Source organism: Physeter macrocephalus, chromosome 19, assembly GCF_002837175.3.
Source record: "Physeter macrocephalus isolate SW-GA chromosome 19, ASM283717v5, whole genome shotgun sequence".
Classification (NCBI taxonomy): Eukaryota; Metazoa; Chordata; class Mammalia; order Artiodactyla; family Physeteridae; genus Physeter; species Physeter macrocephalus.
In genome coordinates, this window is record NC_041232.1 from 12,520,495 (window position 1) to 12,540,820 (window position 20,326).

At 47.9% G+C, this 20,326-nt stretch overlaps 1 protein-coding gene across 1 annotated transcript in view; it reads right to left on the reverse strand.

Annotated features, from left to right (window-relative positions):
- Positions 1 to 744: 744 nt before the first annotated feature.
- Positions 745 to 20,326, reverse strand: part of TBX5 (T-box transcription factor 5) — a 44,353-nt gene continuing 24,771 nt past the window's right edge. The window contains exons 8-9 of the mRNA XM_007104624.3: positions 10,476 to 10,702; positions 745 to 1,322 (exon numbers count right to left, since the gene is read on the reverse strand). Of these exons, the coding sequence (XP_007104686.1) occupies positions 745 to 1,322; positions 10,476 to 10,702 (805 nt within the window). The remainder of the gene's footprint in view (positions 1,323 to 10,475; positions 10,703 to 20,326) is intronic.

Below are 20,326 nucleotides of genomic sequence, written 5' to 3' on the forward strand. Positions count from 1 at the left end.
GGAAGACAGGGAGCGCCGAGTGAGATAGGATGCCAGATGGAGTCTGGCGTTACCCTGACTGCACTGGTTGGTAGCAGGCAACCAGGCGAAACTGGACTTTGTGAGGATGGGGCAGGGAGGACAAAATCGGAGACACCACATGGCAGAGGTAGGTAATTTCTTAGTCAAGGCGGAGGGTTGCGGATTTAGGTTTGGGGGTGGAGGAGTATTTGAGGGCAACCGCACAAATACATATTTTGAAACATACGTGCCTCAGACCTCCCCCCAAATAAGGGACTGGGTCCCGTTAAGAAAATGGAAAGAAAAAAAATATATTATTATTTATTATATAACAACGTCAACATTAACACCAAGACAGGGAAGGACTCTAACTACGCATGAGGATCAAACACTCCAGGAGGCAGGACTTTCTGGAGACCAAAAGAAAAGAAATCAAGGAGGGCATCTGGAGGTGGTGTGAATGTGGCTGGTTGATGAGTGCGGGGGGGGGGAAGCGCGGGGGGTGGGTGGAGACTCATCCCCTCTTGGCGGTTTTTTAAGTTTTGAGACAAAACAAAGTCACATTTTTTGAATTGTGGTTTCAAGCGACTGATTACATCAGTGTTGGGGCAGGGTGGGGGTTCTCAAGTGCAGACGTGAACATGGGGTGAAATGAGACATCTCGTCCGTGGGGTTCTCCCTGCGACTGTCCCTCTCCCTCTCTCCCCTCCCTCTGGAAATGGCAGTGAAGGAGTAGGCCTCGCCTTAGCTGCTGTCATTCCACTCTGGAACCATGCCGACTCCGTGCACAGCCGAGTGGTACTGATGCGGGGACAGGGTCCTTGGCACGCCGTGAGAGTACAGGAACTCCGACGCCTGAAGGCTGCCAGGGGACTGGAGGCCAGTCTGAGGCCCACACTGCCTGACCACAGGCTGGTGGGCCATGGAGGTCTGGTGCTGGAACATTCCCTCTCCGAGCTGCGGGGAGCCGTGGTTCGCCATGCCAGCCAGCCGGGGGACCAGGGGCCCCGAGGTGAAGTGAGCAGAGAAGTGCTGATAGGGTAGCCTGTCCATGGGCTGCACGGTGGTGACCGTGCAGCTGCTGTATGAGGACATGCTGGGCCAGGCGTTGCAGCTAATGTCCTCCAGGCTGGGCACGGGCTCACTGGGCGGCACGGAGCTGGCATACATGCAGGCCTGCCGCTGGGCTGACTCTGTCCTATAGGAGGCACCCAGGCCCTGCTGCTGGGGGTAGCCGGAGCGGTAGAACGGGTCCTCTTCACTGGGCGACGTCTCCATGTAGGGCTTCTTATAGGGATGTTCTGTGGTGGAACATTCTTCATCTGCTGAGACAGGAGGACAGACACCCGTGAGGCCAGGATCAGCCACCCCATAGCTCAAGGCAGAGACAGCCATTTGGCCCAAGGACGGAAGAATTAAGTCCGGAAGATGGTTAGCTCCAACCTCCATTCTGATAAAAAGGGGGTGGACTGTCACGGCTAAGACTTTGGCCTACGGAGTTCTAAGCAAACAGTTTGACCTTTCCAAGCTCAGTTTCCTTTTTTTTTTTCTTTTTTAACAATTTTCAGTATATTCCCTCAATAGAACATTAATGCAATCATTAGAAAAGATGCTTTGTATAGTTTCTAGTAAACTGGGGAAATTGAGCTCAGTTTCTTCATTTGTAAAATGGAAAGGGTCATGACGGCACCTTCTAGAAAGGGAAGTGTTGACAATGAAATGGGAAAATATAGATTAAGTACTTAGTCCAGAGCTTGGTATAAGGGAACACTCAATAAATAACCATTATTATTATTATCTTCCATCCTCCCCAGCATGTGAACTTCATGAAGGCAAGACATGGTCTGGATTACCCATAACTGTACTCCCAGAACCTGGGACGTACCTAGTGACAAAAATAATAACAACAGCATCAACAATAACAGTAAAAATACATATGGCATTTACTCTGCCTGGCACTGTTCCGAGTACTCTCCATGAGGTCACCCGTTTAATCTTCTCAACAACCCCATGAGGTGGGTTCTCTCAGTATCCTCATTTTACAGATGAAGGGAGACACACAGAGGTCAAGAAACGCGCCCAAAGTCTTATATGGCTGATAAACAATGGAGCTAAGATTAGAATCCGAGGAATCTCGTGACCAAATTCCTGTTCTTCCATGCCATGCTAGACAGAAAGACACGCAGCAAATACTCGTGCAATGGATGGAACAGTGGACGGACAAGTGGATGAATGGATGGGAGCCCGAATGAATCCCCAAATCCTTTCCTGGTGCCTTATGTGAACAAGGACCCAGTTATGATCTGTTGAGTTGGTACCAATTCATGTGTCGCTGTTTCATCGCTGAACAAGTCACTTCCCTTCTGTAAGCGCTAATTAATCCCTAGTGGAGAGCAGGAGAGAGAGTTCTGTCTCTGGAAGAGGGTCTTCCTTAACCACTTTGGGGTCACTGACCCCTCTGGGGTCTAACAAAAGAGCTGGGCTCTTTTCTCTCCTAGAAAAGTAAACTGAAGCGCGAAGTTTTGAGAACTGTATGTATAGACCAAAGTGATGCACACAGCCTCAGGGGGCCCAAGGACTCCCTAAAATGCAGACCTCAGGTTAAGAAACTTAGACACGTGTGAGTCTGAATCCGGCTCTTTTACTTAATGTGGGTGTGACGCTAGCAAGGCATCTGCCATCTCTGGGACTCCTTTTTATCACCTTTGAATCAGAGTTAGCAATACTTAACCTCACTGGGCATCGAAGGAATAAAATCGAGCACGTAAATCTCCTGACACCCATCACCAAGGGCAGCTCTTGTTACCAGGGTAACACCACCTGTGTCATGGCAGACCTCGTCTGTAATAACACACCTCCAGGTGTTTCCTTCAAGGGAAGCAATACTTGGGAGTTTCTACCAAGATGTAAACCTCACACAGATTCATTCCTTGGCTGGAATTTTACTCCCCAAACTGGAGATTTTTCTTTCCTCACTTCCGATCTCTTTCTAACGAATAACGTTAAGAAATATGCCTGGTCTTCCCCGGTGGCGCAGTGGTTAAGAATCCGCCTGCCAATGCACGGGACACGGGTTCGAGCCCTAGTCCGGGAAAAGGCCGCAGAGCAAATCAGCCCGTGCGCCACAACTACTGAGCCTGCGCTCTAGAGCCCGTGAGCCACAACTACTGAAGCCCACGTGCCTAGAGCCCGTGCTCCGCAACAAGAGAAGCCACCTCAATGACCAGCCCGCACACCGCAACGAAGAGTAGCCCCTGCTAGCCGCAACTAGAGAAAGCTCGCGTGCAGCAATGAAGACCCAACGCAGCCTAAAATAAATAAATAGATAAATTTATTTTTTTAAAAAAAGAAAGAAATATGCCTGAGTTTGGCAAGTATGAAGAAAAATGAAACACTGGGACACTCCCACAACTGGCACCACTGTGATGGGTGATGGCCTGTGGGTAGGACACAGGACTAAATAAGGGAAGAAAGAAGAGCTATGATTTATTAAGCACCTACTAAGTGACCTGACTCTAATCTCCTAGAGTCATTCCTCAAGGTGGCTGCTCTCGTTCTCATCTCTTAGAGGCAAAAACTGAAGCTCAGAGAAGAGACTTGCGCAAGGCCGTGCAGCTGGGAAGGAGCAGGGGCTGCAATCAAAGCTGGGTCTGCTTCACCTTGCCGACCACACCTCGCCTCCAAGCTCTCTCGATTTCTACTACGCAACGCCACTCACGCAAGTCATCCAACAGATACTGACTGAGCCGCTACCAAGTGCCAGGTGCTGGTCGACTGGTAGCTGTGGTCGTGTTCGGCACACATCCTTGGCCCCTCTCCATCCTCCCCTGCACAAGGGCACGACGTGTACGGGCAGGAGGCTGACACTGTGTGAAGAGCAGGTGGTCCTTGGATGTAAAGCTCCAAGTCAGTCATTCTCCCCACAGGAAGTCCTACGGCTTCACACTGGACCATAAACCAACAGGTGTGGGTTCCACCAGACACCTCTACTCGCATCATTCTCCGAGGGATACCCCCAGGTTAAGTCAAAAATCTCCCCCAAAGAACACATATCTACAGGAAGGTTGCACCCACCTAACAGCAAGCAAACTTATTTTTAGCTAGACTCTTTCTGGGACCCATAGGATGCCCAAACCTTGGTCTAAAAATAAAAGTGAAAAATGCAGTCATCACTCTTCCAGGTGTTCTAGCTACCTGAGGCCAACCATCCAGATGTTTGAAGACATCCAGATGAGCAAGTGTCCACATTTTTTCACTTTTCAACCGGGCGTTTTGGGGGCGTCTTAAAGACACCGCTTCTCTCGACTTATTTCTTTTTTTGTCGTGGCCACCTCCTCCCTTGATTCCCTCCCTCTTTTCTTCCTTCCACCCACCCCCCAAGATCCATAAATCTGAATGTTTCCATTGTTGCTGGAATCATAACCTCTGGGTTTTCCATTTAACCAGGGAGTTCCCCTTTCCAATAATAGAAAGTACAGCTGCAGGGTACCCTGGCAAGAGAAAAAAATACAAGGCAAACTAACCATTCCCGAGTTTCTGATCCCCTTCCAGACTGGTTACAAGTAAAGAAGGAAGAATAATATGAAAAAGGCCAGAGCACATTTTGGAAAATCGTAAAATTACACATTCCAATCCTTCATACCCCAAAGATCTGATGCAGAGTCCTGAGAAAAACTCAATGCTGGCTTACTGATGGAAACAGGACGTGAGCATTCTCCAGTGCTTCTCGGTCCTCATCACACTGTAAAGAAATTCCAAAGCCAGGATCCAAATTTCACGTTGGTCGCGATAAATGCTTGGGATGTAATCTCTGTGTTTATTTGCGTGTTGGTTTGGTTTCTATCTTTTTATTAGGAGCCTGATAACTGATCAACAGCAAAGACCTCTGTCCCAGCCAAGTCCTGTTTCTCTTCCACGGTTGGGGAATGGGCTGTAGTCAAGGGTCAAGTCCGCAATCAGATGAGTCCACGGCTTGGTTTCAGAAAGTTGCGTAAGGGTGGTCAATTATATTAATACAACGTCCAGAACCCAGAGGAGTCTCTTGGACGACAGTAAACCTCTTCCTGATTCTGACCGCTGAGCCCCACATAGCAGTGTGAAAAACCCTGGTGCCTTGCGTGTTTCTGGACGCTGTCGATCCTGGATAAAGCGACTTTGATAATGAACCCAGGACACAGATCTTAGGGCACCGTTATGTCTCTGCCTCACTGGCTACGTGACCTTGGGCGAACCGTTGGACCATTCCAGTCTCAGTTCTTGTTTGTACGTGGGGATAATACCTAAATTTCATGTAGGAATTGAGATAATAACAGTGCAGTCTAGTTTCTATCTTCCTTGTAGCTAAAGTAAGTATTCAAATCTTATCTGCCCAAGTAATGTGGGTCGACTCTGTTTTCCCTCTTGGAAGATTGGACAGATGGCTCTGTGAAGGTCATCCAATACTTGAAGGTGTTTGGGTGGATTCCAGAGCTAGAAGACTCACAGAGCTGCTTTCAAATCACTGATGCCATTGAGTAAATATTGTCACCATTCCCAAATGGGTCATTTCCCTTTGCTGATGGAGTTCATTCAGATGAAAGACCGTGGTGGAGTCTTCACAGACAGACAGAGACCCTGGAGGTAGAACAGTGAGCAGCCACTCCTTAGCTGAGTGACCTTCAGTAAGTCAGAAGTAGGACTCTAAATTCAGGCCTTTGGACTCCTAAGACAGTGCTCTCTCTGCTAGATGGCCCCAACCTTTCAGCCTTCATGCAACCTGCTGTGTCCAGAGAGTATGACAAGGTGGTAACCTTGACACTTGCGGACGGATGGAGGGATGGATTTGTGTGTGTGTGTGTGTCCCCACGCTGTCAGCTCTTAACTTTAAAGTGAAAAGAACTAGGATGGTATTGTGGGAAGATCCTAGATTGGGAATCAAAAGACTCCAGTTCAGATCTCAGCCACTATCTGAAGCCATGAAATGCACTGATTTGTTTGCTATCTGTCTCCCCCAGTGAGAATGTAAGTTTCCTGGGATCAGAGACCTTTTCCGCCTCGCTCTCCCCTTGTCTTCAGCACACAGCACAGTGCCCAGCACAAAGTCAGTGTGCCGTTAATATTTGCTTGATGAACGCATCCCAGATCGGCCACTCACCAGCCACATAACCTTGGGACTCCAAGGTCCTGGTCCTCTATTTTCCGCCCTGCAAAATGGGGATGGGAGGGCATCTCCCACGGCTCAGAGATTGCACGGAGGATCCAGTGACTAAAAGGAGGTAGAATCGCTCTACAAACTACGGAGACCGAGAAGATGCAAGCCCCTTACCCTATCCGACCCCCTCTCCGCGCCAGTGCAGAAAATGGCTTTGCTAAAATCTTCACTTGGGTTGCCTTTGGTTTCTAATTGTGGGGAGGGTAGTCAGGGTGGGAGGGGGAAAGAAAGACAGACAAGTGCTCTCCCAGGCCCTGGGGTCCTGGATTTGATCGAGTGGCATTGATAAAAGACCTTCCCAGCTTTTTTGGCTCCAACCATCGGGAGAGATAGTTTGGAGACAGCTGGGTCCAAACACAAGGGGCCCTCTGGCCGGCCTGGCCCTTTGACATTTCACTGGGGCTGCGGCCCGGGCTGGTTGGAAAGGAGACAGACAATGAGGGGAAGTCAGATAGTGGGGCAGTCAGGGGCCGGGGTCGGGGGAAGCCACCCATGGAGTTATCACTTAACGGGAGTCCCAAACTGGAAGGAAACCTCGGCTGATTCCTTATCACTTTACAATGGAGGCTGCTGCATTGCTTTTTGTCGTCTCGTCTCCCAGGCAGGCAGGCAGGACAGCCCGAGCTTGGCTGGAATGTTCTCTGTCCCTGGGAGCTCCCTTTTGGGGGGTGGAGGGAGGTGAGAAGGGCAGAGGTTTCTGCAGAAGTGAAAAGAGCCTGGCACCCCGAGGGCACAGACCTCAGTATGTATGAATTTGGGGCGGAGCGGCTCACTAGCTGGGTGACTCTGGGCAAGTTTCTCAATCTCTCTGAGCCTCAGTGTCCGCATCCGTGAACAAGGGGCAATTCTTCACCTTGTTATCTTCACCCAGTCACGAGGTCCTGACTCTCCCGGCATCACCAGCTCTGCTCCGCACACCCGGGCCTGAGCCACCGTCATCTCACACCTCAGAGCCTGCAACAGCCTCTGAACGGGGCCCTGGCATCAGTTCTATCACAGCAAAGTGACCGCCTCAAAGCACAACCTGAATCCTGCCACTCAGGGGTTCAGACCCCTCCAGTGGCCACCCATCGGTGTTAGGCTAAAACCCGAACCCCCCAAAATGGCTCACAAGGGCCGGCGTCGAGCTAGTCCCTGCCTTCCTCGGCAACCTCCCCACCCGTCACTTTCCCCCGCTCTGTGCTCCAGCCACCCTGGCCTCCTGTCCACCGCCCCAGTGGGAGCGGGCTCCCCACCTTCCGAGGGGCTGCGCGCATGCTCTTCTCAACGCCTGGACACCCACTCAGCACCCCAATCTCCTATCCAACTCCCACTCTCCGCAGACCTCAGCTGAAATTCTTCCCTGACGCCCTACCCTAGTCCAGTCGATACCCCACTCTGCTTTTTGTTAACACTTTCCGTATCTCCGTCATAGCATTCGAGCGTTCGATCACCTCTGTCATCAAACAAATCTATGATCAGTCGTTTAATGTGTGAGCTGCTTGCAACCGTGTGAGTTTCCCAAGGGCAGGGCTAGCTCACGTTCAATAGAGGACTTACAGGTACCAGGCACTGTTTGAGGTGCTCTACCTGGATTATCTCATTTCACCTCCTAACAACCCTGCAGGGTAGGTGCTACTGTCATCCCTATTCTGCAGAAAAGGTAGTTGAGAAAGCTGAAGCAACTGACCCACGGTCACACTGCTGGAAAGTGTCAGCTGCTGGGACATACTGCAACGGACCAGCCACTGACTCAAGCTTCCCCAGGGGCCACCTCAAGTTGATCCCAAGTTCACTCGAGGACCCCGCACAACACCCCCACGCAAACCAAGTCCTCACATCACCCAAAGAGGTTCATCAGGCTTGCATTCAAAGCCTTCACCCTGCATCCTCCAGGAGTGCATTTACAAGGGCGCTGCTGTAAATATTGAACTCAAAACGGCGCCCTGATTCTTTGTAACTTCCTCCTCTTCTGCTGGTCTGGCATTAATTTAATCGAAAGAACTCTTTAATTCAAACCTGGTGAGCTCTTAATCAGCATGTTTGACCCAGCCTCAAGAGCAGATCTCTGGTGGACGATGAAATTTGGAGACCGTAGTCCATAAGCAAAGGTAATGGAGGCAGATAGGGCGGTGGTCCAGGGCCCAGGCAGAGTCCGCAGACCAGGCTTGGGTTCCAGTGCTGCCTTCAAGAACCATGAGCTCACAATTTTCCCTCTGTGGGCCTCAGTTTGCCCGTTTGTAAAGTGGGTTAATAAGAGTACCTACTTAATAACGTTCTTGAAAAGGCTGTGGTCTGGAACCTAGGCAGGGCACCCTTAAATATAATATAAAACAGAATCTCTGTGCAGGGACCTGTGTTTCATGGGACATTCTTAACCCCTGCTTGTGCTTGAAGAGGCATGTTGCAGGCATCTGGTCTCCAGCCCATCTGGCAGCGGTCGTGCTGGGAGTTGGGCCAGGGGGCCTGATGGGGTGATATTGCTCAGGACTTCCAGATCCAAGGAGTTTGGATGGGCTTCAGGTAAGTCTGGAAAGTTCAGTCTCACCCAAGTCAGCTCCCCAGCCCCAGGCTTGGACCCATGATAGCTCTTCCCTCTTTCAAAACGTGATTTTGGTAAATGTCAAATCACCAAACCGTGTTCCTTTCCTCATGTCACCCCTGTTCCAGAGAAAGCTGCCAAAGCATCCTTTTCCATAGGTTCTGGTTAGTGAGTTGTTGGGTTTTGTTTGTTTGTTTGTTTTTTTAAAGAAAGCCCATGGGGGACTGCCCTGGAGGTCCAGTGGTTAAGACTCCGTGCTTCCATTGCAGGGGCTGTGGGTTCAATCCCTGGCTGGGGAAGTAAGGTCCAGCATGCCACGAGCACAGCCCTCCAAAAAAAGAGAAAAATAAAAGGGTCCAGGCACCAGGCACTGGGCTTTGACAGCCGTCGTGTTGGCTGCTAGGGCTGTGAGGTCCAACAGGCCACTCTAAAGACGGAGCCGTGGGCCTGCTGGAGCGAAACAGGACCGGTTTATTAAGTCAACCCTGTGCTGAACACAGGACAAGCAGGATTTCGTGACATCTTCACACCAAGTCTATGAGACAGGTCCAATCACGGGCCCGAACCTATAGATGACTTTAGGTGATGTTGTTTGCTAAGTAACTCGCCCCTAATAATAACCATTTGAAAATGGCAAAAGTAGGATTCATCTTGCTTTTCTGACTCTGAAGACCACGGGCGTAAGCAGGAGGCTACATGGCCCCCTCCCCTTATGTCTGTTATCCCAAACCTTCACCTAGATGAGCAGCCTTCTCTTCACTTCCTCCCAGGACTCACTTTCTGGAGGGATACCTGCCACTTACTCCTTCATAGCTGTCACCCAGCTTACCAAGCACCAACTGCTCTAGGGAACTTACCATCATTTACAAAGTGAGAAACGGACACACAGCAGGGCTAGGACGCCTGCCCGAGGTCACACAGGAAGCTGGTGGCAGAGTTGAGACTCAAATCTGTTTCTCTGGTCCCAATGCCTGCATCAACGCCTTTGATTCTGCCTTGAAAAACTGCCACCAGCAATTTCCTTCCTTAACCTCCCCTCTGGCCTCAGACACCTTAGGAGAAAATCATCCATTTCTCACTTGGCAAAGGCAACGAGGTTGTGTCTCAGACAGCAGCCTAGTAGATTTAAACAGGAGTGATGCACAGGAGAGAAAAATCTATTGTGATTTTGTTCTCTCCCTCTCTGCCTTTTTCGGTATTGATTTGATCTGGAAAGGAAAGAAGAGCTCAGAATCCACCTGGGAGAAACCCTGCACGTGAACTAAAGGGCACATCCAATTCCAAGGAGGTTCCCTGGAAGCACACTCCCTGACCACTAGTGGCAACATAAACTCAGCTTTATCCTTTTGGGGCACTACTTCCTCTTCAGCAGCTAAAAAGAATGAGGCCACTCTAAGTTCACGAAAACATATCTACGATGCAGTCTAAAGTTTAAAAAAATGCAAACTGCAAAATACATGCAGTATGATTATCGACTGTTAAAACCAAAAGCAAAACTCTTTGTATTTGTGGGTGTGTGCAAGTGTAAATAAATAAATGGGTCTGAACGTTTCAAATAAGTTTTCCCCAAGGAAGTGCGGGGGGGAACGTGTCAAAGGAATCTTTAGCTTTACTTGAATGGTTTGAATTTCTTACGATCTCTATGTAGTTTTGTATTGCTTACATTTAAAAAATAAATACACATAGTTATGTGTACTTTTCTTTTCAAGGAAAAGAAGGAAGAAGTAAAGACAGTGGCCAGGAGGGCAGGGCTGTCACACTCACCTTTCCTCTTGGTGCAGTGGTAAATTTGGCCGTGCTCCTGGGGCAGCGGGTACGGGTTGGGTGGGGGCAGGAGGTCCTGGGAGGGGCCAGACACACCATTCTCACACTGGTACTGAGACCCCAAGTTGGATGAGGCGGAGAGAGCTCGAGGCTCACTGCTGAAAGGACTGTGGTTGGAGGCCACTTTCTGTCTCACTGTGCTCCTGGGAACCACGGGATATTCTTTACTGAAAGAGAGAAGATGCAAAGTAACACTGCTCAGTGGCCTGATAGAGATCCTTCCACTGGCTGAACCACAGGGTCAAAGACTCTACCAGAAAAGTCACAGAATAAGAAACAAAGGGATCTTTGATGAATGAATAGATCCAGTTATACTCAAGTGCATCCAATGCATCCTATCCTATACGTATATATTTAGTCACCACCTTTTCATGTCTTATACATTAGGCAAGTAATTTATGAATAGTTCTATACATATGCAGAAAGGTAAACGAGCACCCCCAGTTGAGAACCCCTCCTCTCAACAATCAATAAACAAACATGGCAGTTGAAATAGTTTAACCTATTCTAGACGTCTTTGAATTCCCTAATTCAAAAGCTCAAGAGCTGAGAGCTCACTGAGACTTAACTTCTGGGTCTCCATCTTCAAAATGGGGCTGTGGCCTTTGCCCAACATTAGTAAAGAATGGTAGCTGACCACCTGGGGTAGTCACATAAGAACCTAGGTTACCCTAATCTGAATAGTTTGCTCCTTGTGCCTTAGACTTTCCTTTTGAGTTGCTGTACTTGTCGCCAATGACATAACACTTAACTTCTCCATGCCTTGGTTTTCCCATCTGTAAAAAGGGATAATAAAAACCCCCAGGTTCAAAGGGTTATTGAGAGAGGAAATTAGTTAATACACGTGCAAGGCTTACAACGGTGTTTGGCACAACAAATGGTAGCCATCAGCAGGACCGTCACAGTTTTGGAGGCAGAGTAGAGGGAGAGAGAGAGAGGGAAGGAAAAGAAGAAAAAGGAGGACAAAGGAGATAGAGAAAACAGTGTGGAAACTAAGACCAGGCAGATCCAAATTCAGGTCCCATCTCCACCACCTACAGACTTCTGGACCACAACCTTTCTGAGCCTCAGTTTATGACGCCATAGGTACAGCCTCCTCCAAAGTGCTCAAAATCTGGTCCCTCACACTCTTATGATCCATCCTCCACATTCCCTTCCCTTCAGCTTTCACACCAATTTTTTCCTCATAAGAGTTTGGGAAATTCAACAGAAACCTCTCCTGGAAAGGAAGAAAGTGGCGCTGAGCACACAAGAGTCCCAAAGGAAGCCAGGTGGGTTGGGGAGGGATCAGAGTGAGAGTTTGCAAAGGAGCTGAGAGGAGGGACAGCTCAAAGATAACAGGGAGAATTGAGAGAAACATCCGGGGGGGATAAGAAGAGAATGGCCCGACCCATAATATTCCCACATACACAAAGAAAAGAGGAGGGGGCTGCCAACATTTGGGATGGGGAAAGGAAATCTTGTTCAGGAGAGTAACTAGTACAGTGTGTAGGCTGATGGAAGGGTGATTTGCCCATCTTTTCTGGAAGGCAATATGATAACCCCCCTTTTATTTATTTATTTATTTTTTTGGCCACACCACATGGCTTGCAGGATCTTATTTCCCCAGCCAGGGACTGAACCTGGGACCACGGTGGTGAAATCTCCGAGTCCTAACCACTGGACCACCAGGGAATTCCCAAGAGCATCCATTTTGAAAAATATACAGGGACTTCCCTGGTGGTCCAGTGGTTAAAACTCCACGTTCCCAATTCAGGGGGTACGGGTTCCATCCCTGGTCAAGAAACTAAGATTCCGTTTGCCACAAGGCGTGTCCAAAACAATAATAATAATTTTTAAAATAATAATAATATATAATAACATGGAGCAAGCAATCCCATTACGAAGGATTTTCCCAAGAAACCATCAGGTCAGTACCCAAAGACGTAAGTATGAGGATTTTCTCTGCAGCACTATGTAACAAGGGAAAAAAACAGGAATAACCTAAATGTCCTCATTAATGGTAGCGTCAACTTTGATAGAGCTAAACGATGGAATATTATGCAGCCTTGAAAAGGATGAGAAGGCTGGATATGCACAAATTCGGAAATCTGTGTGAGCTAAATTAAGTTAAAGAAGGAGGAAACAACGTGGTCTAGATTATGAAATGAATCCCATAGGTTCCCTCCAGAAGTTGGGGTTACAGGAGACCTTTCAGATCAACTTATTACTTTCTGCACGTCTGCATGGCTTGGCTCTTTTTTTTTTTTTTTTTTTTGCAGTACGCGGGCCTCTCACTGTTGTGGCCTCTCCCGTTACGGAACACAGGCTCCGGACGCACAGACTCAGCGGCCGTGGCTCACGGGCCCAGCCGCTCCGCGGCATGTGGGATCTTCCCGGACCGGGGCACGAACCCGCGTCCCCTGCATCGGCAGGCGGACTCTCAACCACTGCGCCACCAGGGAAGCCCAGCTTGGCTCTTTTTACAGTGAGCGCTTACTAAGTTTAGATGAATACTTCCACGTTGAAAACAATAATTACTATTACCAATTATTAACAGAATTATTATATGAATTATTAATATAATAATTATTATTATAGTGGAGCGGGAAGACTAGTTCAGGAGGAACACACAAATAAAGGAAGCGCGTACAGCCTCCCGGAGCGACGTGTGACCCCCCCAGGCCCTCCATCCGTCCTCTCCCCATCCCCACCCACCGCACCACCACGCCTGGCAAAACTCAATGGAAACAGAGCTGAAATTCCCAGGGGAGGACCTGCTTGGCTGGAAAGCAAAATGAAAATGAAGTTGCAGATACTCAAAGTTTCCCCAGCATTTCCCCCAAGACGGGTCCCTAGAAGTGAGAGGGGCAGAACAGGATTTGAATCCGATCTCCGGTCATCTGTGGATCCAGCAAAGCTGCTAGCGATACCCTTCAGGAAATGTCCCTTCTTCACGCAACCCACAGAAATGGGTTCTCCAACCCACCAAGTCTGCAGCACAGAGCTCAGCTAAAGGTCATAGAGTTGGCAGGTGACCTAGCTAAGCCTCAGTTTACTCATCTGCCAAATGGGACAAATACAGAGATAGTTTGGAGAAACCACAGCAGTCAGCCCTGAGTCCCCCTGACACCTTCCCTTCCCTGATAACCCACTGGACTGTGATTTTTACTTGAGCATCTAAGAATCAGGGTATAGTGGGAAGAATCAAGGTGTTAGATTCGGGAAAATATATGTTCTATACCAGACATGCCATCTAACAGCTGCGTGATCTTGGACAAGACACAATCTCTCTGAGCGTCTGTTACCTCTCAAGATTGTTGAAATTACCCAACAACACACTCTAGAAAATGTCTGGTACGTAGTAGAAACTATCATGACTGCCGTTAGAAGATGACTCGTGCTTTCAGCCCATAAAGTTTCTCGGGAGGGAGCAGTGCCATAAGCCTGTCTCCTTAACTTGGAGATCTTAACTTTGGGGAAAAACTTAGGGGTGTAAACTTAGATTTTCAAAATGATGTCTTTGTTTTCACTAATCTTGAACTGGAATTTAGTATTTCTTTCTGTTTGGGTGTCGGCAACAAGCCACAGTTCAGTGAGCAGCCCTAGCGACTGTCATCAACAGAAACAAAATAGCTTCACATCCCGTTGCAGCTGTATGTGTCTCCAGACACCATTTATGCTCACGACAACTACAAAAATACAGTCGTTTTTGACCTGCCACTAGATCCTATTACTTAAGACATTCATAAAGTGTGCATACGACTATATCACCATTTAGAAAAGATTTTGACAGCTACACTTTAATATAACTGGCTTCCTTGGCAAAATCGATGCATCTTATTTTACACATTTAATCAGATTATTCCAAGAAGTGATCCCTAAGCTTCACCAGACTGCCAGAGAGGCCCATGGCCTTAAACAGAGTAAGAACGCCTCTCTAGAAGAAATATGTATCAGGAAATCCCGGACTTAGCTGTGATTTTTGCCATGAACCAACTGTTCTTTAACTTATTCCATTTTTGAAATGAATTCTTTATCTGAATATGTTCTGCCTCACTCTGAGTAGTAATACTCATGAAACTGGGGGGCGGGTGGTACTAGTTATAGTTCCTCTAATGCAATTTAAAGTAAATACCTATGAAAATCAAAAGGTACACCTGAAATCATCTTACGTACAAAGGGCACTGCACCTAGCACATTTTGAAGAATGCTGCATCCGCCCACTTTGTCCTCTCCATGACCCTATGAAGTGGGTACTGCTTTAGTCCCCATTTTACAGATTAGAAAACCGAGGCCCAGGCAGATTAAATAACTTGCCCAGGATCACAGAGCTACAAAGAGACACCACCAGATTTCTAACCCAGCTGCCCCCGAATTACTTCTAGCCAGTCTCCTACCGACTTCTTTCCATTTTAAAACATAGTATGTTTTTGGGGGGGTGTGGGTGTTTGGGGCCCAAGACTCCTCTCTCGCTTCTCCCATCCCTCAGGGGGATGACCATCTCCACCCTGGGCCCCTGCCTTTGTCGTCTGAAAGTACGTCAGGGTAACCAGGCAGGGGACAATGGAGTGTCTGCCAGGTTTCCATGAGGCTACAGACACCCTCTCGACACCCAGGGGTCTCGTAGCCCGGCTTTCCCGTGGCCTGTGTCATCTCAGAACTAAAGCTGGAGCCCTCCTGAGCAGCTCCACTGCTTCGACTCTCCTTTTGGGGCCAGGAGGCTGAAAGGAATGAAATTAGCTTTAGAGTTCTCCCTTGGCTGCTGAAGCTACATAATGGAAAGAAAAAGAAGAAGAAGAAGAAGAAGAAGAGGAAGAAAAAGTATAATAATAATAAAACATAAAAGTTGTCAAATCTCACTGGCAATTCTATTTAGGTCTTGCTTAGTTCAAGTACTGGACTGTCAGAGATCCAACAGGAAGGGGGGACTCTCTTTTAGTTTGATATTCTTAATGGGGACCGTTATTTTTTTAATTAAAGAAAATAACTCTGAAAAAATGTTGGCTGAGGGAATTTACAAGGGAATGTATCAATGGATTCCGTGGAATTCACCCTTCCAGCGCTGCCAGATTGCAAAATTACTCTCTGGAAAGGCCAAATTCTGCTTCTGATTACTCACACTCACAGAAGTGGGAAAGGCATATTATCCCAATAACCACTTGTCCCTCTCAGTTTGTTCCTCTCTGAAGAACCTGAAACACATCATATCCCCACCATCAATCACACACATCCTTCTCGATGCCTGAAATGCGACATCCCCAAATCCATCTGACAGGTGTCAAAATTGAGGCATGGAAGAGTACAGTGTCTTCTCAATCAGGATGGGGTTACAGAGGCAAAGAGAAGAAGATGGTACCAACAAACAACGTTGGCATCTTTTGCTTTGGTTTTTTTTTTGGCCACAGTGCTTTCGGATCTCAGTTCCCTGACCAGGAATCGAACCCATGCCCTCGGCACTGAAAGCGCCGAGTCCTAACCACTGGACCGCCAGGGAATTCCCGGGATCGTTTTTCCTGGGCTCATCAATGGACCAATCAAAGGAACCCAGTGAGTAGCAAACACAGCAAAAGCCTCTGAAGTCCCTACGATGAGAAGATGAACTATTTTCCTCCACAGTTTGAGAGCATCGCTGAAGAATCCAGGACACCAGAGAATTAAAGTGAAAGTTGAAAAGCCCTCGTGCGTCTGGGAAGAGGGCAGGAACTGGGGACTGTTTTCCCACCATCCTCATCCTCATCTTCCTCTCCATCATCCACGTTGTTCTCTCTGTGCGTCCTGATGTCCCAGCCCCTGTACTGGTGGACGTACATGCTTTCCCTCATTTGATCCTGGCAAGAATCCCATTTCGTCTCTATGATTAGATGTACTTTAGAGATAGAGACTATGAGGCTCAGAAAGGTTAAGCAACTTGCCCCGGATCACACAGCTAAGAAGAGGCAAAGCTGAGCTGCACTCCAGGTCAGGGCCAGTCCAAAGCTCTTGCCAACTTGTACCTGATAATAGGGAATTGCTGCCTTCCCATCACTGCTGGGATGACACAACCATTCTGTTACATAGAGCATCCTCCTCTACGATGCCAGAGTTAGATACTGGCTACACCAGGCAACATCAACCTTTACCGGTCAAACTGTCAATCAATCCTGCTTTACCAAATGTCAAATCCCACCCCTCTCCGCTGCCTCCTGCAGACACAGACGCCCTCTGCCCTGTCTGGACACCAACCAGGGTCCTGAGTACCTCAGCTCGCCCTGGGTGTCAGGGCTGCAGACCAGCTTCTCCCCAGCTCCGCCTCCCTCTCACGTTCTGTTCCACGTGAGCGGATGCAATGAATGACACCATTGTCGCCGGGTCTGGGTTGTAAAACGTTACAAGGGAATATTGAAATCCACGGCCAAACGGCGTCGCAGCCTGCTAACGAACGGCCCCCAAGAATGTTTTCCACTGCAGACGACTGAATTGGCCTTTTCACGGCAGCAGGTGGCAGAGGTTCTGGGGCGCTGGGAGGTTTCTGTTGTTGTTTTCCCCCGGCGAGGCTTACTCAGTTTCTGGCAGCCTTTCTCAAACGACTATAGCAGCGCACTGGGGCAAGGCTGAGGACTGTGAAATCTCTGTTCTCGAAGAGCAAATACCTCCTCTCACTAGCACTTCAATCTGCTATTAAAATGAAAAGGGGGGCCCCAAAATCCCATGAGAGCCTTCCCGGTTTATTAACTTTCTGATATGCTTGGGGAAGCGATTCTGATCTAACGTGTGTGGACACTCCAGGTACAGGAGGCAGCTCACCCCAAGTGGGATTTTGCTCTGCAAATAATGAACCGCTCCCGCCTTGTCTACAAAGTGCTTCACGACCGTTTTATGACTCAGATCTCACCACACCAGTGAGCTGGAGAAAAGCACGGTGAACGCTGGCTGCTCCATCTTGCTGGCGAGGCCAGGGGGACACAAAGAAGTCAAGTGAATTTCCCACCATTGATTCAACCAGGGCTGCCTGATGTAAGGGACAGCAAGAAACTCAAAGACTGGGACTTCCCTGGCCGTCCAGTGGTTAAGACTCTGAGCTTCCACTGCAGGGGGCACTAAGATCCTGCATGCCGCGCCAAAAAAGAAAAGAAAGAAGAAAGAAACTCAAAGACACTGACCTCTCTAACCATGAGCTCCCACCATTTATGACAACTTTGGTTGGAACCTCTTAAAACTCTATATAAGTTCATACCAGGGTGGTCATTTCAAGTTGCAGCTCCGAAGTCAGGCTGTGTGGATGTACCTTCCTTTGGTACCCAGCCACCAACTTGGCCACTGTGGGGCTGGCTAAATTCTTCCCTTCTCTGAGCCTCAGTCTCTTGTCTGTAAAATGGGAATGTCAGATTCACCGCCTCTCAGGATGGTCAAATGATACAATATTTGGAAAGGCTTAGCATATATTTGGGACACAGTGCTCAATAAACACGAGCTTATAAACCACACAGTTATGTTTTGAAGCAGAAGTTCTTACCTTGCAAGGGCTTCAACTGATCTATGAATCGCCCCCCCACCCCAACCCCTAATTTCAGATGAGTAGAGCTTGTCAGTTTTTCTAGGGAGAGGTCCATACTTGCATTGGTTACTCGGAAGGGGTCTGAGAGTCACAAAAAAGGTTTTCAGTAACACTACAGAAGCAGCTCCAGAATCAAGAGAAAAGTCCTGGACCAGTTATGTGGATGATTCAGGATATTTCCCTCTGCCACAGTTTCTCCCTTTGCAGATGGGGATAACAAGGCCTCCGTCACAGTTGAGTTGTGAGCCCCAAGGTAAAAGCTGGATGTGAAGCTACAGTCATGAAAGATCAAAGCAAACTAAACCTGTGGCGGGCTCTTAGTAATTGTACATCAGATAGTATTCCCAGGTATCTAGTACTAAATTGAAGAGCTTAATACTGTACTGATTTTAGTTTTAGTTTAGTTTAGTTTTGTTTTGTTTTCAATGATTTTGGAGGGGGGATGAGAAGGTTCAGGATGCCTTCTGAGGCTGGGCCTCGGTCCTTCTGGAAGCCATAGTGCAGAGGGACCGGACTAATCTGGGACAGGGACCTTTCTGAAACTGCTTCCTGTACTCAAGGGGTTGTGTTAAGGCCTCCTGTGTTCCGAAAGGAAGCACAGGGGCCCCTTGGTCATATGCAGAATGACCGCCAGTGAAATGATGACCTTGACAAAGTCACCCCAAAGCAGCCACTTCTGCAGGAATACTAAATGTTCTGTGGACTAATATAAAAGTCTACCTCTTGCTAACACATATATATGGAATCTAAGAAAAAAAAAATGTCATGAAGAACCTAGGGGTAAGACGGGAATGAAGACACAGACCTACTAGAGCGTGGACTTGAAGACACGGGGAGGGGGAAGGGTAAGCTGGGACGAAGTGAGAGAGTGGCATGGACATATATACACTACCAAACGTAGGGCGGATAGCTAGTGGGAAGCAGCCGCATGGCACAGGGAGATCAGGGAACATGTGTATATGTATAACTGATTCACTTTGTTATAAAGCAGAAACTAACACACCATTGTAAAGCAATTATACTCCAATAAAGATGTTAAAAAAAAAAAAAGTCTGCCTCTCCCCCTTAAAAAAAAGACCAACCAACCAAAAAACACCTATGGGGGAATGGGTCTCTAAGAAAACAAATTCCTAGTGTGAGAACGTTAGCCACTATGATGGGATAGCTGAGAGACAGGGCTTAAGGTGGGGATGGGTAGAGATAGGGAAATCTCTCCAGAGAAGTGAGTTTCAAACTTGGCTGCATCCTGCAGTCACCTGGGGAATGTTTTTTTAAATACTGATGCCATTGCTCTGCGGTGCAGCCTGGACATTGGGAGTTTTAAAAGCTACCCAGGAGGAAAAAGCCTCAAGCAAATGGGTAAACACTGTATGATTCCTTTTATATAAAATCCTATAACAGACAAACCTAACCTACAGTTTAAAAAAATCAGAATATTGACTGTTTCTGGTGGGGAAGTGGAGGAGGAATTACTGGGAAGGGGCATGGGGGAACTTTCTGGGGGGAAGGAATGTTCTATATCATGATACGGGCTTGGGTTTCACGGGTGTGGGTATTTGTCAGGAAGTGAATGGCGCACTTAGTTGTGCATTTCACCGTATGTAAATTTTACCTGAAATAGAGAATCACGAACAAACACTGAATCCTAGTTAACGGTATGCACGCTGAATTACACGAGGATGGAAGGTACTCATGTCTGCAACTGAGTTTGAAATGTATCCAAAAAAAAATAATAGGGATGGATGGATTGGTGAAGGGATAGATTGGTGGAAGAATAAATGTATGTATGAATCAATAGATGGATAGATAAATGGACAGATTGGTAGGTGTATGGATGGATGGACAGATTGGTGGATGGATATGTGACAGAGCAAACATATAGCAAAATGTTCACTGCAGACCCTAATCAGTGGGCATATGGGTGGTCACCATACAATTCTTCCATGTTTTCTATATGTCTTACATTTTTCATAATGAAACACTGGGACACACTCCAGGAACCCCTAATGAAGGGTCCCGGACCCCAGGAATCCCCTGAAATTCTTTGACATTTTTTTTCCATTTATCTATTTTGAGTTTTTCAACGTTCCTTGCTTTAATCAGGTTTTCCAACGGGATCTTAGATTGTGATTAAGAAGCCCCGCCCTAATGGTAGAAGAGGAGGAGGTGACATGCACTGCAGAGGTGGGGGACATCGGTGGGTTTCTCACGTGGGTGGGCAGAGACGTCCACTGCCTGGGGCTGACAAAAACCAACCTATTGGCTCTACCTGGGA